The sequence below is a fragment of the Salmo trutta genome, chromosome 12 (genome assembly GCF_901001165.1).
Source record: "Salmo trutta chromosome 12, fSalTru1.1, whole genome shotgun sequence".
Classification (NCBI taxonomy): domain Eukaryota; kingdom Metazoa; phylum Chordata; class Actinopteri; order Salmoniformes; family Salmonidae; genus Salmo; species Salmo trutta.
This window is the reverse complement of record NC_042968.1, coordinates 44,990,958-45,018,163: the sequence shown is the minus strand read 5'-3', so window position 1 is coordinate 45,018,163 and position 27,206 is coordinate 44,990,958. Positions and strand designations below refer to the sequence as shown.

Genomic DNA, 27,206 nt, shown 5'->3' with positions numbered 1-27,206 from the left:
CAAAGATAAATGCATCTATCATAACTAAATCTCTTCCATTATAAATGTAAAAAAAAATCAAGTGACAAGAGGGAAATTGCTGCCATTATTACACCACACATAGGCTAATCACAATGACCTAAAACACACAAAGATAATATACTGTAAATCTAACGTCAGACTGAATGAGCGGCAACCTTGGTCACGGACGGTAGCCTGCCCTGGCGACGTGCTTTCCACTGTTCGAACGTCACCAGCGTCTGGACGCACAGGAGAGCAGGAAACGATAGACAACAAGAAGTGACTCCTGTGCCGACCGGGAGAGGGACGGCTCCTGTCGAGCTGGACTACCAAAGAAAACTGGATTAAAAGCTTGCATTCGGACGGAAACCTGGTTTATTTGATACGTTGGTAACCTATGGACAAATTGGCCGTGGATACATGTTTATCAAGTGTGTTTTGAGCCCAATCCAAGGATTTTAAAGTTTCCGCGATCTCCTCTCTTGGATCTCACAGTTTTTGCCAGGCTGTGATGTGGTGACGCGGCTCGTCGACGGGAAGCTAAGCTAACGTTAGCTGGCAAAAGTAAATACACCAGAGAAAATGTGCTTTGGATATTTTCGTTTTCTTTTGACTTCGTCTTAATTTTTTTCATTTGACCTTTGAAGTTGGATTATAAACACTTTATATGCTTTGCCTGGTATTGTCTTGGACAGTAACTTCACTTTTTAGTTGCAGTCTAATGAGCTATCGTAACCGGCTATAGTGCCTAGCTAGCTCTGGCCATTTGATTGCTAACGTTAGCTAGCTATCTAGCTACATCTGTTTCCACTTTTGTTCCTTGTAAGGAGTGTTGCCTAGCTGGCTAACTACAGTTTTTTTTTCTTGAACAAAGTAAACAAAGGTTAGGATGAGGTAGTAATTGCGTGTATATTATATGTGCAAATACTAATAATCAGTTTGACGCACTTTTATCTTGTGCAATGAAGAAGTAACTACCGTTAGCGAAATAGCTAGCTAGGCTTGGAGTATTGCCCTCTGATGTGGGTCTCAGTGCGGCCTTTGGAATTCCTTTTTTGTTCTCCGTCGGGGACCTTTCAGTCTGGATGGTTTTCAACATTTCAATGGATTTAATGTTTTGAATGGCTTGGATTATTCATACAATTGTACCGTTTCATTAGTTGGACGAACTGGCTAGAAATTAAGTTGAAGAAAGCTCGGCAACATAAAAAGAAAAGTGGACATCACAAAGGAATTTCGCCTAGTTTGCAAAGGTAATGTTAGCTAACCATTGATCTATTTGCAACAATGTATAACCTTTTATTGTACCAGCTTTACTAACTTTCTACCAGGCATGTGTTATGGCCATTTGGTTCACAGCTCTGGAAAGGAGTGCATTTGGCACTAACTTAACTTGTTATAACTTAAGTTTCTCGTAGTCCTTTTCGATAACTGCCAATTGATTGATCTAGTTAGCTAGGTGTCCATACTCATATGTTATGCCTCCAGCCTTGAGTTTGAAAGAGTTAGGACTGTTCTACAGTACCAAACACACGCGCCTTGGCAGCTAGTTTGTTTATCAAAAACAGTCACATTACAGACCGAAAGTATTAGCGTTACGCTTTCCAGGTGACCTTGGTGTTATGGTTTACACATTAATGTTACCGGACTTTGACCCTCTTGTTTCTCTATTTGGACTTCAGCCTACCTGTAGCAGTCTTGTTTACTGTGTATGTTAGCAGCCCATCCAGTCCGAACTCTGTGTTCGCTTTGTTCAATGGATGTGTATAGGGACTTCAGCCTTATGTAACGCTACTTGGTGACGTAGGTGTCCCCCCCCTCCCCCAAATCACTGCATTGAGATGTCTACAACTGAACTGCCATACTTTGAAGCCTACTGACATGATGGACACAGAACGTGTTGTTTTGTACATTGAGGTAGTTACACTACAGAGTATGGCTACCATCTGTCATTCTGTCTCGTGCTCTTCAATAGGGCCCCTCCCCCCTATAAACTCCATTGTTTTCTTGGTTTGACCCTGTTATTGGAGCCTGCTGTACATTTGCCTAGGTGAAAATAGGTTACATTTGGCAGCAGCCAATATTAATATTTATCACCTAGATATGTGGGGGATTTGGATGGTTTTGGCTCAATGACGGGCCTGCTTTGTAAACAAGCTCCTAAAGGTACAGTGTCACTGCTCAGGTCCCTGAACTGAACACAGTGGCTTCTGAAAGCAAGTGCCTTTGGCGTTGAAGGCCGTGGAAGAAGAAGAAAGGAAAGCCCTAGTCCTCCCCGGCCACCCAGTACAAAATGCACTTCGTTCCAGTTCATTAGCTGCAGTTCCGTTTGTTTTTTTAAAAATGTAGCTCACATGATTCTGGGCTTTCCCTCCTGGAGGCCCGTCTACAGGGCCTAATCGCCAGTGTTGAGCCCCCTGTTGTGGAGCCAGTGGATGAAGTCAACCACTCAGTCAGGCCTGCATCCCCAACATCTTATGCCTGCCCATTTACAATGGAAAACCATATTACTGTACACACACATCCAGAGTGATTGTGAGTGTAGGCTAGGTCTACATGTGTTTGTGTACATTGGTTTTCTTAGTGTCTGATCAATGGAAGGGCACTCGGTGGTCTGGCTTCATCATCTGATGCACCACAGGCTTTGGTGCAAACCTCAAGCGCAAATCTCCAGTTAGAAATTGGCCCTTGGAAAGCATAAAGGACCCCCTCTTTTTAACATGTTCTAGCAGCGTATACAGACACTCTGCAGACCAGGGTCCTGATGAAGAAGCCATTACTCAGTATACTGACTCTCTGCAGACCAGGGTCCTGATGAAGAAGCCATTTCTCAGTATACTGACTCTCTGCAGAGCAGGCTCATGGTGAAGAAGCCATTACTCATTATACTGACTCTCTGCAGACCAGGGTCCTGATGAAGAAGCCATTTCTCAGTATACTGACTCTCTGCAGAGCAGGCTCATGGTGAAGAAGCCATTACTCATTATACTGACTCTCTGCAGACCAGGGTCCTGATGAAGAAGCCATTTCTCAGTATACTGACTCTCTGCAGACCAGGGTCATTGTGAAGAAGCCATTTCTCAGTATACTGACTCTGCAGACCAGGGTCATTGTGAAGAAGCCATTACTCAGTATACTGACTCTCTGCAGAGCAGGGTCCTGATGAAGAAGCCATTTCTCAGTATACTGACTCTCTGCAGACCAGGGTCCTGATGAAGAAGCCATTTCTCAGTATACTGACTCTCTGCACACCAGGGTCCTGATGAAGAAGCCATTTCTCAGTATACTGACTCTCTGCAGACCAGGGTCCTGATGAAGAAGCCATTTCTCAGTATACTGACTCTCTGCAGACCAGGGTCCTGATGAAGAAGCCATTTCTCATTATACTGACTCTCTGCAGACCAGGGTCCTGATGAAGAAGCCATTTCTCAGTATACTGACTCTCTGCAGACCAGGGTCATTGTGAAGAAGCCATTTCTCAGTATACTGACTCTCTGCAGACCAGGGTCCTGATGAAGAAGCCATTTCTCAGTATACTGACTCTCTGCAGACCAGAGTCCTGATGAAGAAGCCATTTCTCAGTATACTGACTCTATGCAGACCAGGGTCCTGATGAAGAAGCCATTTCTCAGTATACTGACTCTCTGCAGACCAGGGTCATTGTGAAGAAGCCGTAAAGAAGTTACTTTACTGACTTTATTGTCGCCATGGGGAAATTTTGTTGCAGTGTCATGTACGTGTTTATAATGGTGTTTAAATAGCAAAACAAAATGACAGTACAACTTTCATAACAGTTACATACCAATAAAAAGAGACTAGCCTGCTGGCCTTACTGGGTCAATAGGAACATTAGCCCAAGCTATTTAGGGGGGACATCACACCTGGCACAAATGATTGTCTAGTTCTGTTTTTCTTGTCGAGGGGTGCCCGATACCTGCGCCCAGAGGGGAGTAGTTCAAAGTCCGAGTACAGGGGGTGGCTTGGGTCTAAAATGATTTTGTGAGCCTTGCGGAGGGCCCTGACCTTAAAGATCTCATCCAGGCCTGTCTGTTTGACTCCAAGTACCTTGCTTGCTGTGGTGATAATCCTTCTCAGCATATTTCTCTGGCTGACAGTGGCATTGCCAAACCAACAAACAATATAAAAAGTTAAAATACTCTCACTGAAAGATTTGTAAAATAGAGTCAGTATAGTTCAATTAACATTAAAAGATCCCAGCTTTTTGAGAAAGTACAGTCTCTGTTGACTCTTTTTTTAGTAGATCAGGTCTGTACATTTACTCCACTGAAGCTTATTGTCCAAGAGGACACCCAGGGATGTATATTCCTCTACAATCTCTATGTTCTGACCTCTGATAGATGTTGCAGAGGTAGGTGGTGTTCTCTTCCTGAAGTCTATGCACATCTCTTTGGTATTGAGGACCAAGTGTGATTGGTCACACCACTCTACAAAGTCATTTAGGACTGGGCCATGGTGTTCCTCGTCATCATGCAACAGCCTGATCAAGGCAGTGTCATCAGCAAACTTAACGAGGTGTCTGTCAGGATGGGAACTAATACAACTATTAGTGTACGGGATGTATACTGACTCTCTGCAGACCATATATTTCTTAATTCCATTCTTTTACTTTTTACATTTGTGTGTATTGTTGTGAATTGTTCGATACTATTGCACTAATGGAGTTAGGAACACAAGCATATCTCTACACCCTCAATAACATCTGCTAAATATGTGGATGTGACCAATAACATTTTATTTCATGAAGAAGCCATTTGTCTCTGCGGACCAGGGCCATGACGAAGAAGGCATTTCTCAGTCGTTAGAAAATGGCACTTGCAACGCCAGGATAGTGAGTTTGATTCCCGCTAGCATGACTGTATGCAGCATGACTGTATGCAGCATGACTGTATGCAGCATGACTGTATGCAGCATGACTGTAAGTTGCTTGGATAAGGGCATCTGTTAAATGGCATAAATTATTATAATTAGATGCGTTATTATTATTATATTAATGGAATTATGCTTAACAAACAGGTTGCAGAAAAGAGTGCTTTGACTGGGTTCTCCTCTTGTTTAATACAGTGGTTTACAGCAGACCTACAAAGTAGTTTGATTACTAAATCATAAATCAGCACATTGCAGGAACCAGCTAGTGCAATATATACTGCCTGATTGTGTGTGTAGGCCTTCCCCACTGTGTTGTGTTTTCTCACTGCAAATGAATGTTCTCTCCATGCGTGCCTGCCACTACCCTTCAGACACCAGCTTGGCTCAAGGTGCTGATTTATTGAGTGCAGATGGAGATAGCGAGAGTACCGTTGTCACGTTGTGCCGGAGTTTATCTTGTTCGCTAGCTGGGGGGGGGGGCGTGTTTCTGTTGATGGGCTGTGTAAGTGTGTATTTTGAGTCTGTTAGAGGCAAACTTCATAGAATCTCTGCAAGCACTCTGTCACACAGAACACCAGAGATGGCACCACACAGAACACCAGAGATGGCACCACACAGAACACCAGAGATGGCACCACACAGAAATGTCAGTACCTGTCAGCACTTGTGACTTAACACAAGTGTGAGGTCCAGTGTCTTGCGGCCCATCATGGCAGTGCTGGCAGGTTGTTGTGTCCAGCCCTCCCTGGATATTTTTCTGTGCTCTCGGTTGTGAATGAACTTAATGATTTTCCTCAGAGTCAAGCATGTATGAAGAAAATACAATCTATGTTCATGATCACCTTGCGATTTCATGTTTAGTGTTCGTAACGTTTTTCCACGGAAAACGCTGCTTAGTGAAGCTGTCATTGATCCTGATGTGTGATACGTCATTCAATTCTGATGTAAAGATCAAGACGCTATTGAGCTCTGAGGCGTTGTCCTTGTAATTGTTGGCGACTTCTTTCTCTGACATTTTCTCCCTCTCCGCCTCCCTTCCTCTCTTCCTTCCCCTCTCCACCCCTCTCTTCCTATCCTAGATGATGTGCGAGGTGATGCCCACCATCAGCGAGTCGGAGGGGCCTTCGGGTGGCCGGCGGGGGTCTAGCTCGCCTCTGCATTCGGACTCGGAGGGGCACTTTGAATCTCTGATGGTTTCCATGCTGGAGGAACGCGACCGGCTACTGGACACGCTGAGGGAGACCCAGGAGAACCTAGGCCTGACCCAGGGCAAGCTGCACGAGGTCAGCCACGAGAGGGACTCGCTGCAGAGGCAGCTTAACACCGCCCTGCCCCAGGTAAGAGACCTGAAGCTGCTGATGCTACTGTACAGGACACATGGGTTAGGTTTACACTGTTCTGTGTTTTTATTTGTTCTTTTTGAAATGTGGTGAAATCACATAAGGCCTGTTATAAACATGGTGGTTCTAGCCCTGAATGCTGATTGGCTAACAGCCATGGTATATCAGACTGTATACCACGGGTATGACAAAACATGTATTTTTACTGCTCTAATTATGTTGGTAACCAGTTTCTAATAGCAATAAGGCACCTCAGAGGTTTGTGATATATGGCCAATATTACCCCCCTGGCCTTATTGCTTAAATATACCATTTAATTCTAGACTACTGTGGTAAAGAGAGAGAAGAGTTTTATCTTGCTTCTATGCCCTTTCCCACAAGCGGAGCGTGAAGCTACTGTATAAGAGTGTGTGTGTGTGTGTGTGTATTTAGCTACGGGATGAAAGGCCCTAATGCAGCCTTTTCCCTCAGCAGATGGCCTTAGTGATTGAGACTCCACAGGGACTCTGGTTAAGGGGGGGTGGTGGTAAATTCCCCCCCATTACTGTAGTCACTCAACCAGCCAGTGTAAAACGCTTGAGTTTTAACCTTCTGTTGTCATTCTGGACGCCCTCCAAGGTTACACAAAGCACTTGTTCGTCCGTCAGATGAACTGCCGTTACTGTGTCATGCGGTGCTAGAATATGTATGATGGGCTTGATCCTCCTCCTCCCTCTGTAATGGTCACTGATGACCTCACGGATTACACACACACACACACACTGCTAGGCCTGTCTGGCTGGTCCAATAAAACCAGTGCTGGAGAGAGGTTTGTGATTAGGAACTAAATGAAATGGCATTGTATTCCTGCTGGAAGTAGTCCTATGGACTGTGACATGCATGTAATCGCCAACGTTTCTGCCTTGGAGGAAAACAGAACTGCGGTGTGGTTTTGAAATGATGCCCTTATGTAATTCTAAAGTGTTCATATCAGTTGTGTATCTGAACTGGGTAGGTCCTGAGCACCTCAACCAGAGAAGAACTCAGTTTTGTATACTGTATAGCTGAGGTAAATTCAGGAACGTCTGTGGTTTGGCTGGTGAGTACATTTGTGTAATGAAATTCCTTCCCTGAAGCTGTTGGTTAACATAGTTAGTTTGTAGCATGAGGTGGTAGAGTCCTGCATTTCTCTTTCTACTGTAATGAAGAAAAGTTTCTCTCCCTTTCTCTGCCCCCCCACACGTTTTCTCTCTCTCTCTCGATGAAGCCTTGTACCCGTCTGGTCGGTCTGTCTCTCTGTATGTGTGTATGATGGAGGCTCAGATTTCAGTCCCTCTGGCAAGGCACATCCTCGTGGTTTTACTTTGTGAACCAGGCCCTGGGGGGATTGGGTGGTTTTACGTTGTGAACCAGGCCCTGGGGGGATTGGGTGGTTTTACGTTGTGAACCAGGCCCTGGGGGGATTGGGTGGTTTTACGTTTTGAACCAGGCCCTGGGGGGATTGGGTGGTTTTACGTTGTGAACCAGGCCCTGGGGGGATTGGGTGGTTTTACGTTTTGAACCAGGCCCTGGGGGGATTGGGTGTCCTCTGTTAATAATGCACAAGGACCTGGAGTTCAGTTAAACAAGCTGTTCTGGGCTCGCCAGATGATGGCCAACGCTAATACAAAAGCAAATCAGATACTTAACAGATAGTTTAATTAAATGAAAGTCATCACACTAATGATATCCAGAGGAGGGAAAGAGTTGCTAAGTTATATTCTCCATAGCTGGACAATATGATGAGAATCCCATAAAAAGGTGTTGGTTTCCTGCACCCTGCCCAGTTTTATAGCTTCTTCCTCATTCCATTTAGCTTCTCTTCTTTTTTTGGAGCGGTCGCTGACCTCACACAGCGTAACACTGTCGTTGGGAACACATGCCTCGCTTTCCTGTTAACCCCTCTCACACCTGGTGCACCGGAGAGAAAGCAAGAGTGTTTTAACCATTTGTTCGGGGCAGAAATGGATTGATGCCCTGAGTGGTCCTCAGAATGCAGAACTCTGAAGAGAAGCAGTTCTATTGCTGATGGAAATGAATTCCTAGACATGTTCTTCCCTTTTTTCTGCTCTACAAATGGAATCTCTACTAAGGATTTTCAACTTTATTGGGTTCTGCATGGCTACCACTCACCAGTTAACTTCCAGTCCCGGCTGTAGCTCGGGACTGTCTGTCACCCTGCCGCTCGGGACCGTGTCTGTCTGTCACCCTGCCGTTCGGGACTGTGTGGAGCTACGGGTACCATGCTAACATGCTACGATGCCAGTGTCTGTGGGGGTGCCCCTAGCACACAGAGCTGTGAACAGGAACCATGGTGGCGAACCCTTAATCAGTGTGTGTGCCCAGGAAGAAAGAGGAAACCGTCTGTCATTCTGCTAGGTGATGGTGTCTACAGTACACCACGTCAGGACATGTCTGCTCTTGTCAATCCCCCTCTATAGTAGCCCTATAGCAACAACTCCTACATGTTATTACAGAGTAAAGGTTGTGGAATGTGAAAGACTGGTGGGGGGGCTTGGTACCTGGCTGTTGGAGCGGGGTGGGGGGGCTTGGTACTTGGCTGTTGGAGCGGGGTGGGGGGGGGGCTTGGTACCTGGCTGTTGGAGCGGGGGGGCTTGGTACCCGGCTGTTGGAGCGGGGGGGGCAGCATATCCACTCTAAGTAAACTATTTGTTAAATTTTTACGGGATGAAACACACACACAAACAAATACATACGTATACATCATTGCCAAGCTCAATATTTTAACAATCAGGGGTGTCGTGAAATATTTAGAGTACAAATTTCCTCATCCCCAAAAATTCTAATGTTTCGTGAGCCCAGGGAAATACCAAGGGAAATGACCTATATGGTTTTCTGTGTGTATTTAATTCTTTATTTCTGACGGACTTGGCCTTTTTGTTCAAATCTCAAGCTTATCTGAGCAAACCTTTTTCTTCTTTAATCATCTTTTCACTTTATCACTATGGAAATGTCACTTCAAGCTGTTACCATGGTTAGGACGGTTCAACGGAGGATGCTCAAAGACTTTCCTGAAAGATTCAGAGGGATAAATCTTGCCAACGCTGTTACACTTTCAGGCTCTGGAGGTCAATAAGGATCGACTGGAATCGGAGGACCGCGTCTTTTGCTTTTGCCCCTGGTTTGTTTATGTGACGCGTCACTGTTTTGATCAGCTGTGCACAAGTGTAGGTGTTGCTGTTTAAATGGAAAATGGATGACTAATGAATCAAGACGGAGTGAACATTCATAGTATGAAACACAATGAGTGTTGAAGCTCCCAATTACTCCGTGTTGCCCTCTCGTTACCTTCGATTAACCCCTCGGAATTCATTATATTTTCCACCCTTTTTCTTTTTCTGCGCTTGCTTGCTCTTGGCCCTTGTCGCTGCATCATGCCAGGCAGGCAGGAGAACCGGTGCATAACACCTGCAACGAGTTTAAAGAGCTTAATTGCACTGATCTTCAAAGCACGTTATTCTTGATTTCACTTTTGTTCCCTGAGTCGACCGTGAGCTTTTGGTGCCGGTTTTGAATATCAGCACCTAATTAAAAAAAATATATATATATATACAGGAAAAAAAATATAAAAAATGTATGAAATTGTATGAAATGTATGCATTCACTACTGTAAGTCGCTCTGGATAAGAGCGTCTGCTAAATGACTAAAATGTAAATGTAATGTAAATGTACCTGGCTGTTGGAGCGGGGTGGGGGGGCTTGGTACTTGGCTGTTGGAGCGGGGTGGGGGGGCTTGGTACCTGGCTGTTGGAGCGGGGGGGCTTGGTACCTGGCTGTTGGAGCGGGGGGGCTTGGTACCCGGCTGTTGGAGCGGGGGGGCTTGGTACCCGGCTGTTGGAGCGGGGTGGGGGGCTTGGTACCCGGCTGTTGGAGCGGGGTGGGGGGGCTTGGTACCTGGCTGTTGGAGCGGGGTGGGGGGGCTTGGTACCTGGCTGTTGGAGCGGGGGTGGGGGGGCTTGGTACCTGGCTGTTGGGGGGGGGCTTGGTACCTGGCTGTTGGGGGGGGGCTTGGTACCTGGCTGTTGGAGCGGGGGGGGGGGCTTGGTACCTGGCTGTTGGAGCGGGGGGGGGGGGGGCTTGGTACCTGGCTGTTGGAGCGGGGGGGGGGGCTTGGTACCTGGCTGTTGGAGCGGGGGGGGGGGGCTTGGTACCTGGCTGTTGGAGCGGGGGGGGGGGGGGGCTTGGTACCTGGCTGTTGGAGCGGGGTGGGGGGGCTTGGTACCTGGCTGTTGGAGCGGGGTGGGGGGGGCTTGGTACCTTGCTGTTGGAGCGGGGGGAGGGGCTTGGTACCTTGCTGTTGGAGCGGGGTGGGGGGGCTTGGGACCTGGCTGTTGGGGGGGGGGGGGGGGCTTGGTACCTTGCTGTTGGAGCGGGGTGGGGGGGGCTTGGGACTGGCTGTTGGAGCGGGGTGGGGGGGGGCTTGGGACCTGGCTGTTGGAGCGGGGTGGGGGGGCTTGGTAACTGGCTGTTGGAGCGGGGCTTGGTGGGGGGGGATTGGCTACCTGGCTTTTGGAGCGGGGTTGGTGGGGGGGATTGGTACCTGGCTGTTGGAGCGGGGTGGGGGGCTTGGGACCCTGGCTGTTGGAGCGTGGGTGGGGGGGCTTGGGAACTGGCTTGTTGGAGCGGGGGGGGCGCTTGGTACCAGGGATGTTGGAGCGGGGGGGGGGTGGGATCTTGGTTACCTGGCTGATGTGGGGGGGGCTTGGGCACCCTGGCTGTTGGGGGGGGCGGCCGGCTTGGGACCTGGATGTTGGGGGGGGGCGGCGGCTTGGGACCTGGCTGTTGGGGAGGGCGGCGGCTTGGGACCTGGCTGTTGGGGGGGGCGGCGGCTTGGGACCTGGCTGTTGGGGGGGGCGGCGGCTTGGGACCTGGCTGTTGGGGGGGGCGGCGGCTTGGGACCTGGCTGTTGGGGGGGGGCGGCGGCTTGGGACCTGGCTGTTGCTGTTTCATTTGGCTGGACTCAGTGGCTGCATAACTGACTGATAAAGCTGGAACAGAAAGGGGGGAGCCTCTGGTGACGTGAGTGAATGGTAGTCTTTCTGTCCCTCAGATTGACATTGCCGGGGTACTAGCCTAGCTAATTCACGGTAACCTGGAGTAACAGGCCAAACATGCACAAATTACAGGTGCCTCCAATGCACTGTGTAGAGAGACACACTGGTTATGGAGTCAGACAGTAAGAGGGGGATATAGCAATAATATGTGTTGCCCCTCCCTTCTGCCATGTCATCCCATTGCTTTTATTTGGCACCATTACACTCTGTCCCTCTCTGTCCCTGTCCCTCTCTGTCCCTTTCTCTCTCTGTCCCTTTCTCTCTCTGTCCCTTTCTCTGTCCCTCTCTGTCCCTCTCTGTCCCTGTCCCTCTCTGTCCCTTTCTCTCTCTGTCCCTCTCTGTCTCTGTCCCTCTCTGTCTCTCTGTCCCTCTCTGTCTCTGTCCCTCTCCTTCTTTCTCTCTCTGTCCCTCTCCTTCTTTCTCTCTCTGTCCTTTCTTTCTCTCTCGCTCTCTCTGTCCTTTCTTTCGCTCTCCCTCTGTCCCTCTCTCTGTCTCTCTCTTCATTCAATTTCAATTTTTAAATTCCTCTCTCTGTCTGGTCTTGGGAATCACTGGGTAGGTGGGGAGTGGCTTTACCTGAAAGTTATCAGCCTGCTTGCTAATAGGGCCTCACGTCTCCCGCTTTCCCCCACCCCCAGAGAGAGTGCCCCTCTTGTGGAATGTACCAACATTCCAGGGCAGCGTGCTCGTACAGCCACAGCCCCTGAACCCTCAGTCGCTAGTGAACTTCACTGTCAACCCTGTCGGTTTGTAGTAAACTGTACTGACGGGGTTGACAGGATAGTTCACTGCTGACTGACGGGGTTGACGGGACAGTTCACTGCTGACTGACGGGTTGACGGGACAGTTCACTGCTGACTGACGGGTTGACGGGACAGTTCACTGCTGACTGACTGGGGTTGACGGGACAGTTCACTACTGACTGACGGGTTGACGAGACAGTTCACTACTGACTGACGGGTTGACGGGACAGTTCACTGCTGACTGACTGGGGTTGACGGGACAGTTCACTGCTGACTGACGGGTTGACGAGACAGTTCACTGCTGACTGACTGGGGTTGACGGGACAGTTCACTGCTGACTGACTGGGGTTGACGGGACAGTTCACTGCTGACTGACGGGGTTGACGGGACAGTTCACTGCTGACTGACGGGGTTGACGGGACAGTTCACTGCTGACTGACGGGGTTGACGGGACAGTTCACTGCTGACTGACGGGGTTGACGGGACAGTTCACCTGCTGACTGACTGGGGTTGACGGGACAGTTCACTGCTGACTGACGGGGTTGACGGGACAGTTCACTGCTGACTGACGGGGTTGACGGGACAGTTCACTACTGACTGACGGGGTTGACGGGACAGTTCACTACTGACTGACTGGGGTTGACTGGTCAGTTACCTGCTGACTGACTGACTGGGGTTGACGAGACAGTTCACTGCTGACTGACGGGGTTGACGGGACAGTTCACTGCTGACTGACGGGGTTGACGGGACAGTTCACTGCTGACTGACGGGGGTTGACGGGACAGTTCACTGCTGACTGACGGGGTTGACGGGACAGTTCACTGCTGACTGACGGGGTTGACGGGACAGTTCACTGCTGACTGACGGGGTTGACGGGACAGTTCACTGCTGACTGACTGGGGTTGACGGGACAGTTCACTGCTGACTGACTGGGGTTGACGGGACAGTTCACTGCTGACTGACTGGGGTTGACGGGACAGTTCACTGCTGACTGACTGGGGTTGACGGGACAGTTCACTGCTGACTGACGGGGTTGACGGGACAGTTCACTGCTGACTGACGGGGTTGACGGGACAGTTCACTGCTGACTGACTGGGGTTGACGGGACAGTTCACTGCTGACTGACTGGGGTTGACGGGACAGTTCACTGCTGACTGATGGGGGTTGACGGGACAGTTCACTGCTGACTGACTGGGGTTGACGGGACAGTTCACTGCTGACTGACTGGGGTTGACGGGACAGTTCACTGCTGACTGACGGGTTGACGGGACAGTTCACTGCTGACTGACGGGTTGACGGGACAGTTCACTTCTGACTGACGGGTTGACGGGACAGTTCACTTCTGACTGACGGGTTGACGGGACAGTTCACTGCTGACTGACGGGTTGACGGGACAGTTCACTGCTGACTGACTGGGTTGACGGGACAGTTCACTGCTGACTGACTGGGGTTGACGGGACAGTTCACTGCTGACTGACTGGGGTTGACGGGACAGTTCACTGCTGACTGACTGGGGTTGACGGGACAGTTCACTGCTGACTGACGGGTTGACGGGACAGTTCACTACTGACTGACGGGACAGTTCACTGCTGACTGACGGGGTTGACGGGACAGTTCACTACTGACTGACTGGGGTTGACTGGACAGTTACCTGCTGACTGACTGACGGGTTGACGGGACAGTTCACTGCTGACTGACGGGGTTGACGGGACAGTTCACTGCTGACTGACGGGGTTGACGGGACAGTTCACTGCTGACTGACGGGGTTGACGGGACAGTTCACTGCTGACTGACGGGGTTGACGGGACAGTTCACTGCTGACTGACGGGGTTGACGGGACAGTTCACTGCTGACTGACGGGGTTGACGGGACAGTTCACTGCTGACTGACTGGGGTTGACGGGACCAGTTCACTGCTGACTGACTGGGGTTGACGGGACCAGTTCACTGCTGACTGACTGGGGTTGACGGGACAGTTCACTGCTGACTGACTGGGGTTGACGGGACAGTTCACTGCTGACTGACTGACGGGTTGACGAGACAGTTCACTGCTGACTGACGGGGTTGACGGGACAGTTCACTGCTGACTGACTGACGGGTTGACGGGACAGTTCACTGCTGACTGACTGACGGGTTGACGGGACAGTTCACTACTGACTGACGGGGTTGACGGGACAGTTCACTGCTGACTGACGGGGTTGACGGGACAGTTCACTACTGACTGACTGGACAGTTCACTACTGACTGACTGGGGTTGACGGGACAGTTCACTGCTGACTGACTGACGGGTTGACGAGACAGTTCACTGCTGACTGACTGACGGGTTGACGGGACAGTTCACTACTGACTGACGGGGTTGACGGGACAGTTCACTGCTGACTGACGGGGTTGACGGGACAGTTCACTGCTGACTGACGGGGTTGACGGGACAGTTCACTACTGACTGACGGGGTTGACGGGACAGTTCACTGCTGACTGACGGGGTTGACGGGACAGTTCACTGCTGACTGACTGGGGTTGACGGGACAGTTCACTGCTGACTGACTGACGGGTTGACGGGACAGTTCACTACTGACTGACGGGGTTGACGGGACAGTTCACTGCTGACTGACGGGGTTGACGGGACAGTTCACTGCTGACTGACGGGGTTGACGGGACAGTTGTTTCTCAACTGCCATTGTTTTTTTCCCTCATTGACCAGGATGACTGACACACACACACACACACACACACACACACACACACACACTCATTCACACGTCCAGCCCTATGAATATATTTCAGTGTTGACACCGTGGTGATGTTGTGTTCAGCCCCAGCAGTTTTAATCTAATGTTATGCCCCATATGGTGGAATTGGGCTAATTGTGTCGTGTTGAGGTCAGTGCCATCTGAACACAGTGTGGTTTTGTTGAAGTGGGGAACTGTTTTTCTCAGTGAGTTCTCTCACGCTCTGTCTCGCTCGTGTGTGTGTGTGTGTGTGTGTGTGTGTGTGTGAATTAAATGTTCTTCAGGCCTGGTGGTGTTTCTATGGCTCTACACAAGGGAGGAGGAGATGGACGTTTAAAGAGAGAAGGGAGAAAGGGGGAGTATGGGGGGGTTAAAGAAAAGCGGTGCTCTGCTGGATGGTGTACCACCACTCAAGGAAGGAGTGGAGGGGGGAGTAGGGAGGAAGAGAGGAGTGGGGGGAAAGAGGGGGAGAGGAGGACGGAGGGAGATGAGGGGGGAAAAGGAAGTGGGGGAGAGAAAGGGAGGAGGAGTGGGGGGAAACAAGGGAGAGGCAAGGGAGAGGAAGGGGGGGAAAGTGAAAATGGTGAGAGGATAACAGACAGACAAGATGGAGGGCGTGGGGTCTGAGGGCGTGGGGTCTGAGGGCGTGGGGTCTGAGGGCGTGGGGTCTGAGGGCGTGGGGTCTGAGGGCAGGGCGTGGGTTCTGAGGGCAGGGCGTGGGTTCTGAGGGCAGGGCGTGGGTTCTGAGGGCAGGGCGTGGGTTCTGAGGGCAGGGCGTGGGGTCTGAGGGCAGGGCGTGGGGTCTGAGGGCAGGGCGTGGGGTGGGGTCTGAGGGCAGGGCGTGGGGTCTGAGGGGAGGGCGTGGGGTCTGAGGGCAGGGCGTGGGGTCTGAGGGGAGGGCGTGGGGTCTGAGCGACGTTTCAGCACAGTGGCTGCTTGGTGTGGGTGGGGAAAGCAGGAGCCCCTTCACGTGATAAGGCCAGAGAGGGAGAGCTTACTGGTCTTGTGATGTGAACCAGTAGAGGACTGTAGTAAATCTCTTATTATAAGATGGAGATTTAGTAAAGTATCATACCCATACTAACCGAGAGCAGTGAGGCGTTTCATAGCTCTCTCTCTCCCCGTCTCTCTCTCTCTCTCCCCGTCTCTCTCTCTCTCTCTCTCCCCGTCTCTCTCTCTCTCTCTCGTCTCTCTCTCTCTCTCCCCCGTCTCTCTCTCTCTCTCTCCCCTCGTCTCTCTCTCTCTCTCCCCCCGTCTCTCTCTCTCTCTCTCTCTCTCCCCCCCGTCTCTCTCTCTCTCTCTCTCTCCCCCGTCTCTCTCTCTCTCTCCCCGTCTCTCTTGCTCACTGTCCTTTACTGTTTTAAACTCTTCCTTTCTCCTCTGTTCCCTCCCTACTCTTTTGCCTCACTCAACTCCAAATGGGATTTGTTTCCGTAGCGTCTTGGTTTAGAGGGCTTCTATAAAATATCTCTGTTTTTCTCCTCGTGTGCCTCTGCCTAACTATTTTTTTTCTTCCCACATTCACTCTTTCTCTCTCCTTTCCTCTCTTCAAAGTCCTTTTAGAGTTATGTTCCTTGTTTTAGCATCTTTTGGAGTTTCCTAAGGAGGGAGGGAGAGAGAAAGAGAGAGAGAGCGAGATTACTGTATTCTATTGATTGTAGTGAGTAAATCCAGCCTCACTCTGTATTCCATGGAAAATGTGACGAGGAAAACTTTGTTTTTTCATTCACTGGTGGAAGTATGGAGTTGGTGGATCGTTCGTTCTTCCATCCATTGAGGGGACCCTGAGAGGGGCAGAGAAACACAGAGAGAGGGGGAGTACAGTAACCCCCCCCCCAAAAAAAATCTACCCAAAGTTTCAGACGTGAGTTTTTTTGTATATGGTTGTGTATTCTATGTTTTGTATATCTGTGACAGAAAGGTTGACTGAATTTCTCTTCATGGACTTTGAGACCCAGGGCCTGGCACCAGTTCCCACACTAGTCCCCTCCTTTCTCCCTCCCACTCTGGATTTGGCCACTCATGGTCACGGTCCGGTCTGGCAGGTTGGCTCAGGTCCCCTTTAGGACTCTCTGAGACTGGCATGTTTTCTCCTTGCTCAGTACACAGGCTATATGTCAACGTTGCACATTACTGCAATGCACTGTTTGCTGTTTGCTGCCTGCTGCCACAAAGCATCTCTATAACACAGGCTTATGAGGCAGCAGTAGTCTCCTTGAGGCAGCCCTCCCTCCCTGCCCTAACCCAGATTAAGGATTTGGGGGCTCTGTTAATCTCTGATATCAGAGGGGCTCTGATCAGTGGAAATTAGAGTGGGGTCGTGCCCTCCAGATAAACAATCCACTGTTTGGAACTGGAGTGAGTCAAGGACTAGTATGGAGATTCAGGAATGGGTTGAACCCAATAGAGGAATGAATCTCCTCCTCTGAACCTTGGCTCTCTGGGGCTGAACCTTGGCTCTCTGGGTCTGAACCGTGGCTCTCTGGGGCTGAACCGTGGCTCTCTGGGGCTGAACCTTGGTTCTCTGGGGCTGAACCTTGGTTCTCTGGGGCTGAACCTTGGTTCTCTGGGGCTGAACCTTGGCTCTCTGGGGCTGAACCTTGGCTCTCTGGGGCTGAACCGTGGCTCTCTGGGGCTGAACCGTGGCTCTCTGGGGCTGAACCGTGGCTCTCTGGGGCTGAACCGTGGCTCTCTGGGGCTGGACCGTGGCTCTCTGGGGCTGGACCGTGGCTCTCTGGGGCTGGACCGTGGCTCTCTGGGGCTGGACCGTGGCTCTCTGGGGCTGGACCGTGGCTCTCTGGGGCTGGACCGTGGCTCTCTGGGGCTGGACCGTGGCTCTCTGGGGCTGGACCGTGGCTCTCTGGGGCTGGACCGTGGCTCTCTGGGGCTGGACCGTGGCTCTCTGGGGCTGGACCGTGGCTCTCTGGGGCTGGACCGTGGCTCTCTGGGGCTGAACCGTGGCTCTCTGGGGCTGAACCGTGGCTCTCTGGGGCTGAACCGTGGCTCTCTGGGGCTGAACCGTGGCTCTCTGGGGCTGAACCGTGGCTCTCTGGGGCTGAACCGTGGCTCTCTGGGGCTGAAATGACAGGCTTCTCTGAATTACGCCCCATCTCTGTTGGCACTTTGTTTCATTCCACTAATTGTGTGTGTGTGTGTGTGTGTGAGTGAGTTGGCTGATGTAAAGCTCCTTAACCTGAGAGTGGCTTACCACAGTCCAGGGTGTTGTGGCCTCATAAGGCCTTGTAGCAGTGGAGCCATCTAACCCAGGCATCACATCACTGTAGCTATAATACTTAAAGGGCTAGATCAGTGGTTCTCTAACCTCTCCTCGGGGGACCCCCCCCATGTAATGTCAGGGGGTCCTGAGGAGAGGTTAGAGAACCACTGATCTAGATTAGAGGTCGACCGATTAATCGGAATGGTCAATTAATTAGGGCTGATTTCAAGTTTTCATAACAATCGGTAATCTGTATTTTTGGTCTCCGATTTGCCAATTTTTTTAAATAAATATATATATATATATATATATATATATATATATATATATATATATATATATATATATATATATATATATATATATATATATATATATATATATTTTTTTTTACACCTTTATTTAACTAGGCAAGTCAGATTAAGAACACTTTCTTATTTTCAATGACAGCCTAGGAACGGGGGTTAACTGCCTTGCTCAGGGGGGAATTCGTTTTTGCAACCTTCGGTTACTAGTCCAACGCTCTAACCACCTGCCTTACATTGCACTCCACGAGGAGCCTGCATGGCAGCCTGACTACCTGTTACGCGAGGGCAGCAAGAAGCCAAGGTAAATTACTCGCTAGCATTAATCTTATCTTATAAAAAACTATCAATCTTAACATAATCACTAGTTAACTACACATGGTTGATGATATTACTAGTTTATCTAACGTGTCCTGCGTTGCATATAATCGATGCGGTGCCTGTTAATTTCTCATTGAATCACAGCCTACTTCGACAAACGGGTGTTGATTTAACAAGCGCATTTGCGAAAAAATGCTCTCGTTGCACCAATGTACCTAACCATAAACATCAATGCCTTTCTTTAAAATCAATACACAAGTATATATTTTTAAACCTGCCTATTTAGTTAATATTGCCTGCTAACATGAAATTGTGTCACATCTCTAGCGTTCATTGCACGCAGAGTCAGGGTATATGCAACCGTTTGGGCCGCCTGGCTCGTTGCGAACTAATTTGCCTGAATTTTACGTAATTGTGACATAACATTGAAGGTTGTGCAATGTAATAGGAATATTTAGACTTAGGGATGCCACCCGTTAGATAAAATACGGAACGGTTCCATATTTCACTGAATGATAGTTTCCGGATTCGACCATATTAATGACCTAAGGCTCGTATTTCTGTGTGTTTATTATATTATAATTAAGTCTATGATTTGATAGAGCGGTCTGACTGAGCGGTGGTAGGCACCAGCAGGCTCGTAAGCATTCATTCAAACGGCACTTTCGTGCGTTTTGCCAGCAGCTCTTCGCTGTGCTTCAAGCATTGCGCTGTTTATGACTTCAACCCGGGTGGGTATAATTTGTGGAACGTTCCAACAGGAATCTACTCCAAAAACTTTGTAAATAACAAGGTTGCCAAAAAACAACGCATACAAAGTTGTATAGCGGCAGAATAAGATACCGGGTAGGGAGTGGTCTATTTCATAGCGTTTTTCACTCATCACGTTTATTCTGAAAAATGTCTGTCCTCACTCTGGTTGCCTATAGACAAACATTAAGAATAAGCTACGTGGTGAGTTGATGCTTATTCGGCAGCTAGTTAGCTAGGTTTGTATGCGTTGCTACTTTGTATGCGTTGTTGGTTGGCAACCTTTTACTTTACGTTTTTTGGAACAGATTCCTGTTGGAACGTTCCACAAATTATTCCCACCCCTTCAAGCCTATCAACTCCCAAGATGAGGCTGGTGTAACCGATGTGAAATCGCTAGCTAGTTAGCGGGGTGCGCGCTAATAGCGTTTCAAACGTCACTCCCTCTGAGACTTGGAGTAGTTGTTCCCCTTGCTCTGCATGGGTAACGCTGCTTCGAGGGTGGCTGTTGTCGATGTGTTCCTGGTTTGAGCCCAGGTAGGAGCGAGGAGAGGGACGGAAGCTATACTGTTACACTGGCAATACTAAAGTGCCTATAAGAACATCCAATAGTCAAAGGTATATGAAATACAAATCGTATAGAGAGAAATAGTCCTATAATTCCTATAATAACTACAACCTAAAACTTCTTACCTGGGAATATTGAAGACTCATGTTAAAAGGAACCACCAGCTTTCATATGTTCCCATGTTCTGAGCAAGGAACATAAACGTTAGCTTTTTTACATGGCACATATTGCACTTTTACTTTTTTCTCCAACACTTTGTTTTGCATTATTTAAACCAAATTGAACATGTTTCATTATTATTTATTTGAGGCTAAATTGATTTTATTGATGTATATTATATTAAGTTAAAATAAGTGTTCATTCAGTATTGTTGTAATTGTCATTATTACAAAAAAATTAAAAATAATAGGCAGATTAATCGGCATCGGGGTTTTTGGTCCTCCAATAATCGGTATCGGCGTTGAAAAATCATAATCGGCCGACCTCTAATCTAGACCCCCCCCCCCCCCCAACGTCAGCATCTTTTACAAACAGGGCTGTGGAACGGCATGTAGAATTAGTTCCAGCCCCCCTTAGACCCACTATTCCACCAATAGACACAACGTATGAACATAGAGCCCCTGCATGGGGACGTTGGTCATACAGGGACATTCACCACCAATGTTTTCCTACTCTCCCAGGATACTAAAAACATTGGAGGAATCAAACTGAGATGGGAGAGACTGGGATAGAGGAAGAGACACGGAGAGAGGGGGAAAACTGAGTGACTTGCCGAGAGACGGAGGAAAGGACCTAGATGGGGAGAAAGAAAGAGGGACAGAACAGGAGACTGAGACAGGCGGACTTGTTCCAGACAGTCACTCGAGTAGAAAGTCTGTCAGACCAGTGTTGCTGCAGTCTCTAGACCAGATGTAACAGCAAAGTAGAGAGTCTGTCAGACCAGTGTTGCTGCAGTCTCTAGACCAGATGTAACAGCAGAGTAGAGAGTCTGTCAGACCAGTGTTGCTGCAGTCTCTAGACCAGATGTAACAGCAGAGTAGAGAGTCTGTCAGACCAGTGTTGCTGCAGTCTCTAGACCAGATGTAACAGCAGAGTAAATAACAGTTTAAGGAGATGCTGCATGCCATGGACCACGCTCCAGCTCAACACACTGTTCAGTCAAGTTGTCTGGGCTACTTTGACTTTTGACCTGCAGATGGCTGGAGTTGTGTGTTTCAGGGCAAAACGTCTCAGTGGCTTCAGATTGCAGAGTGCTGTTGGGAGCATGGTATCAACACCATTGGCATTTACATTGTATTCTACATGTGTACTTGTTTTACAGTTCCCTACCATCCTAAGTGCTTATTAAAGACATGCTGACTAAGTATTTTTTTTACTTCCCGCTTTGGGCTGGACGTGTCAATGTGTTGTTCATACGTGTCTAATCTATGAGCAGAATGACTGTTTTACCACCAAATCCCTCGTTTGAAAGCAACGGTCTTTCTGGAAGCTGTGCTGTGTCATTTTCCCTGTGTTTTCCCTGTGTTTTCCCTGTGTTTTCCCTGTGTTTTCCCTGTGTTTTCCCTGTGTTTCCCCTGTGTTTCCCCTGTGTTTCCCCTGTGTTTCCCCTGAATTTCCTCTGTATTTCCCCCATGTGGGCCCAGTCCCCTATCAATTGGGAGTTCCACCCATCTGTATCATGAACCCTTGGCAGAGGGCTCACCTCCTGACAGATGAGACAACCAGTGGTAACATCATACCCTCTTTGTTACCCAGCGGACATCTGCACAGCGAACACACAGCGAGAGGGAGAGCCAGAGGCTACTCCCATTTCATTCAAATGAGTATATGCACGTGCTCCGCCCTACATATTTAATAGGTGTGTGTGTGTGTGTGTGTGTGTGTGTGTGTGTGTGTGTGTGTACATGCTGCTCCAGAGCCAGTACTGTTCTTCCTTCAGACAAGCGTGCGTCTATTTGCACAATGTCTCTTGTTTACATTCAGTTGGAAATGTCCAAGCTTCTCAACCATGACATCGGGTAGCTACTCTCTCTCTCTGTGTACAAGGCATTAGGAACACCTGCTCTTTCCATGACACAGACTGACCAGTCTCTCTCTTCTTCCCCGTCTCTGTCTCTCTCTCTCTCCTCTCCCCGTCTCTCTCCTCTCCCCGTCTCTCTCCTCTCCCCGTCTCTCTCTCTCTCTCTCTCTCTCGCTCTCCCCCTCCTTCTTGATGTCACCTGTTCAATCCACTTCATTCAGTGTAGATAGGTTACAGAAGGATTTTAAACCTGGAGACATGGATTGTGTATATGTACCATTCAGAGGGTGAATATGTACATTTAGTGTTTCTCTCTCGCTCTCTCCTCTCTCTCTTCCCCGTCTCTCTCTCTCCTCTCTCTCTTCCCCGTCTCTCTCTCTCTCCTCTCTCTCTTCCCCGTCTCTCTCTCCTCTCTCTCTTCCCCGTCTCTCTCTCCTCTCTCTCTTCCCCGTCTCTCTCTCTCCTCTCTCTCTTCCCCGTCTCTCTCTCTCTCTCTCTCTTCCCGTCTCTCTCTCCTCTCTCTCTCCCCGTCTCTCTCTCCTCTCTCTCTTCCCCGTCTCTCTCTCCTCTCTCTCTTCCCCGTCTCGCTCTCCTCTCTCTTCCCCGTCTCTCTCTCGCTCTGTCTCCTCTCTTCCCCCTCTCTCTCCTCTCTTCCCCCTCTCTCTCCTCTCTTCCCCATCTCTCTCTCCTCTCTTCCCCATCTCTCTCTCATCTCTCCCTCTCTCTCCTCTCTCTCCTCTCTTCCCCATCTCTCTCTCATCTCTCCCTCTCTCTCCTCTCCTCTCTCCCTCTCTCTCCTCTCTCCCTCTCTCTCCTCTCCTCTCCCCCTCTCGCTCTCTCTCGCTCTCTCTCGCTCTCTCTCGCTCTCTCTCGCTCTCTCTCGCTCTCTCGCTCTCTCGCGCTCTCTCCTCTCCTCCTCTCTCCTCTTCCCCGTCTCTCTCTCTCCTCTTCCCCGTCTCTCTCTCTCTCTCTCTCTCTCTCTCTCCTCTTCCCCGTCTCTCTCTCTCTCTCAATTCAATTCAATTCGCTTTATTGGCATGACGTAACAATGTACATATTGCCAAAGCTTACTTTGGATATTTACAATATAAAAATAAATAAAAATGAGAATCAAAAATTGTCAACGGGACAACAATAACCAACGGTCAATATAACTATACATTCAACAATAACAATAATCATACAGTTGAGGACATGTGCAGGTTTATTGGTCTGTCAGACACTGTCCCTCAACTTATGGCAGGCAGCAATGTAGTGCGCTGCCAACCCACAGCTCTCTGCGTCCTCCCCCAACAGGATGGGTAGCCTATCCTCATCAGAGAGGTCTTTAAAACCTTGAATAAGGATTTCAAATTTGGGGAAATGACACTCTCTAATTGTTTTATATTTTTGACATTTTGTCAGGAAATGCAGCTCCGTCTCAGGTTCTGCTGTTGTGCAGTGGTTGCACAGCCTTTCCTCTACAGGGAGCCAGGTTTTCCTGTGTCTACCCTTCTCAATGGCAAGGCTGTGCTCACTGAGCCTGTACTTTGTCAAGGTTTTTCTAAGGTTTTGATCAGTAACCATGGTCAAATATTTAGCCATAGTGTACTGTCGATTTAGGGCCAGATAGCACTGCATTTTGCTTTGTGTTTGTGCTTGTGTTTCCCAATAAGCAATGTAGTTTTGTTTTGACTGTGTTGTAATTTGGTTTATTCTGATTGATTGGATGTTCTGGTCCTGAGGCTTCAGTGTGTTAGTAGAACAGGTTTGTGAACTCAGCCCCAGGACCAGCTGGATGAGGGGACTCTTTTCTTTGCTCAGCTCTTGGCATTGCAGGGCTTGGTAATGATATGAGAGGGGGTCACTGTATTTTAGATGTTTCCAAAACTTAATTGCTCTTTTTTGAGTTTTTATTATTAGTGGATATTGGCCTAATTCTGCCCTGCATGCATTGTTTGTAGTTTTCCTCTGGACACGTAGGAGAATCTTACAGAACTCTGCATGTAGGGTTTCAATGGGGTGTTTGTCCCATTTGATGAAATCTTGTTTTGCAAGTGGACCCCACACCTCGCTGCCATAAAGTGCAATTGGTTCAATGACATATTCAATTAGTTTTAGCCAAATTTTAATAGGTATTTCAATTTGAATTTGCTTTTTAATGGCGTAGAATGCCCTGCGTGCTTTCTCTCTCAGTTCATTCACTGCCTCATTAAGGTGTCCAGTTGAGCTTATTTTTAAACCTAAGTAATTGTAGTGTGTACAGTACTCTATATATTTTGTACCAATTGAGAACTTTGGTCTAATTCCCTGAGATCTGGATCTTCTCTGGAAAATCATTATTTTAGTCTTTTTGGGGTTTACTGCCAGGGCCCAGGTCTGGCAGTACTGCTCTAGCAGGTCCAGGCTCTGCTGTAGGCCAGGTGCTGTGGGTGACAGCAGGCATAGGTCATCTGCGAAGAGTAGGCATTTAACTTCTGAATTGTGGAGACTAACACCAGGGGCTGAGGATTTTTCTAGAATAGTGGCCAATTCGTTAATGTAAATATTGAAGAGTGCAGGGCTCAGATTGCAACCCTGACGAAGGCCCCGCCCCTGGTTAAAGAATTCTGTCCTTTTCTTACCAATTTTAATGCTGCACGTATTGCCAGTATACATTGATTTAATTATGTCATATGTTTTACCCCCTACACCACTTTCAATAACTTTGTAGAACAGTCCTGTATGCCAAATAGAATCAAATGCTTTTTGGAAGTCGATAAAGCAAGTGTATATTTTGGTATTATTTTGGTGGACATTATCTATCAGGGTGTGTAAGGTGTAAATATGATCAGTTGTGCGATGTTTTGGTATAAATCCAATTTGGCTTTTACTCAAGACATTGTGCTTATTAAGGAAGTTTAGAACTCTTACATTGATGATACTCCAGAAAACCTTCCCCAGGTTACTGTTCACACAAATGCCTCTGTAATTGTTAGGGTCAAATTTGTCTCCATTCTTAAAGATTGGGGTTATGAGTCCTTGATTCCAGATGTCAGGGAAATAACCTACACTCAGGATCAAATTAAACAGTTTTAATATAGTGATCAGACCTGAGGTAGTAAGCAGCCTATCAGATGGAAGGAGGAACTAGTGATCAGACCTGAGGTAGTAAGCAGCCTATCAGATGGAAGGAGGAACTAGTGATCAGACCTGAGGTAGTAAGCAGCCTATCAGATGGAAGGAGGAACTAGTGATCAGACCTGAGGTAGTAAGCAGCCTATCAGATGGAAGGAGGAACTAGTGATCAGACCTGAGGTAGTAAGCAGCCTATCAGATGGAAGGAGGAACTAGTGATCAGACCTGAGGTAGTAAGCAGCGTACCTTTGGTAGAGCGCGCGCGGCTCCCTCCGACAGTCCAAAACGTTTCGATATTTTTTTTTTCATGAAAATGACGCGGCTCCCTTGGACATGCAAAGTAATATTATAAAGTAACGCGTTACTTTTGTTTAATGTACCGAGTAATATGTAATATATTAGTTTCCAGGTAACTAACCCCAACATTGATTATCAGTATGGGAGAGCCTAGTATGTTGATATTTGTTGCTTACTGAATACTTTTCTACTCAACAGTATGTACTAAATAGTATGTGGTATGATTAGTAAACGGCTGCATACATTTCTACTAAATAGTATGTACTAAATAGTATGTGGTATGATTAGTAAACGGCTGCATACATTTCTACTAAATAGTATGTACTAAATAGTATGTGGTATGATTAGTACACAGTATGTCGTTTTGGTTAGTAGTAGGCAAGACAGATTTCAGACACAGACAGTGATGAGAAGAGACAGAGGGATAAAGGGAGACCAAGAAGGAGAGCGTGGGTAAATGGAGGGAAAGGAGAGAGTATGCAGGGCAGGCTGTCCTGAAGTAGTCAGACAGGCAGGGCCTCTCTCTCTCTAGCGGCTGGTTATATATCAGACTGCTCTGGAATTCTGGAATCCAACATTCCAACTCCCCACATAATAACCCCTTTCCCCGCCTCCTCCTCCCTCACTGGCTAAAGGACGGGCACTTATGCATGGTCAGGCCAATCAAAAACTCCCATGGTCTCTAGTGTGGAATCGGTGCCAGTCTCCAAAGAAGTAGATCAATATATAAGAGAGGGAAAGAAGAAAGGCTTCCTCAGGCCGTGGGGACTGAACAGTGTGTGTCCTCAAAGAAGGCCTGGATACTCAGGGAACCTGTCCCACAGAACCAAATATCAGGATGGTTCATTCTGTAGGCCCAACCATGTAAGCTGTGTGTGTGTGTGTGTGTGTGTGTGTGTGTGTGTGTGTGTGTGTGTGTGTGTGTGGTGTGTGTGTGTGTGTGGTATAGGGCAAGAGTCTCTAGTTGGTAAACTGCATGTAGTCTTAATGCATGGTGGCTGTTGATTGAATGGAAGACTGGAGGGAGACTCTGTTGATTGAATGGGATGGATGGAAGACTGGAGGGAGACTCTGTTGATTGGATGATATGGATGAAAGACTGGAGGGAGACTGTTGATTGGATGGGATGGATGGAAGACTGGAGGGAGACTCTGTTGATTGGATGATATGGATGAAAGACTGGAGGGAGACTGTTGATTGGATGGGATGGATGGAAGACTGGAGGGAGACTCTGTTGATTGGATGATATGGATAAAAGACTGGAGGGAGACTGTTGATTGGATGGGATGGATGGAAGACTGTTGATGGGATGGATGGAAGACTGTTGATTGGATGGAAGACTGGAGGGAGACTCTGTTGATTGGATGGAAGACTGGAGGGAGACTCTGTTGATTGGATGGAAGACTGGAGGGAGACTCTGTTGATTGGATGGAAGACTGGAGGGAGACTCTGTTGATTGGATGGGATGGATGGAAGACTGGAGGGAGACTCTTGATTGGATGGGATGGATCGAACACTGGAGGGAGTCTCTGGAATATGAAGTTAAATGAAGTGTCTCTCTCTCCTGTCCTCTCTCTCATGTCCTCTCTCTGCTGTCTTCTCTCTCCTGTCCTCTCTCTCCTGTCCTCTCTCTCCTGTCCTCTCTCTCCTGTCCTCTCTCTCCTGTCCTCTCTCTCCTGTCCTCTCTCTCCTGTCCTCTCTTCTCTCTTTCTCTCTTTCTCTCTTTCTCTCTCTCTTCTCCTCCACTGTCCCCTCCATCTCTCCTGATATTTGTAGTCAGTGTGGTGTTCTTACTGTGGTTGTGTCCATCTGGTCCTCTGAGAGATGGAGAGCTCAACCTT

General features: G+C 48.4%; 1 protein-coding gene across 23 annotated transcripts in view; it reads left to right on the top strand.

The window, feature by feature from the left end:
- Positions 1-237: 237 nt before the first annotated feature.
- The window catches only part of LOC115203624 (liprin-alpha-1), an 83,265-nt gene continuing 56,296 nt past the window's right edge, over positions 238-27,206 (top strand). For 11 of the 23 annotated variants that reach the window (XM_029768486.1, XM_029768485.1, XM_029768482.1 and 8 more), the window contains exons 1-2: positions 242-1,253; positions 5,967-6,224. In XM_029768486.1, coding sequence (XP_029624346.1) covers positions 5,967-6,224 — 258 coding nt within the window. In that variant the 5' untranslated portion in view covers positions 242-1,253. Of the gene's footprint in view, positions 1,254-5,966; positions 6,225-27,206 lie in introns of all 23 variants that reach the window. The other 12 variants (XM_029768493.1, XM_029768483.1, XM_029768474.1 and 9 more) reach the window with 7 other exon arrangements.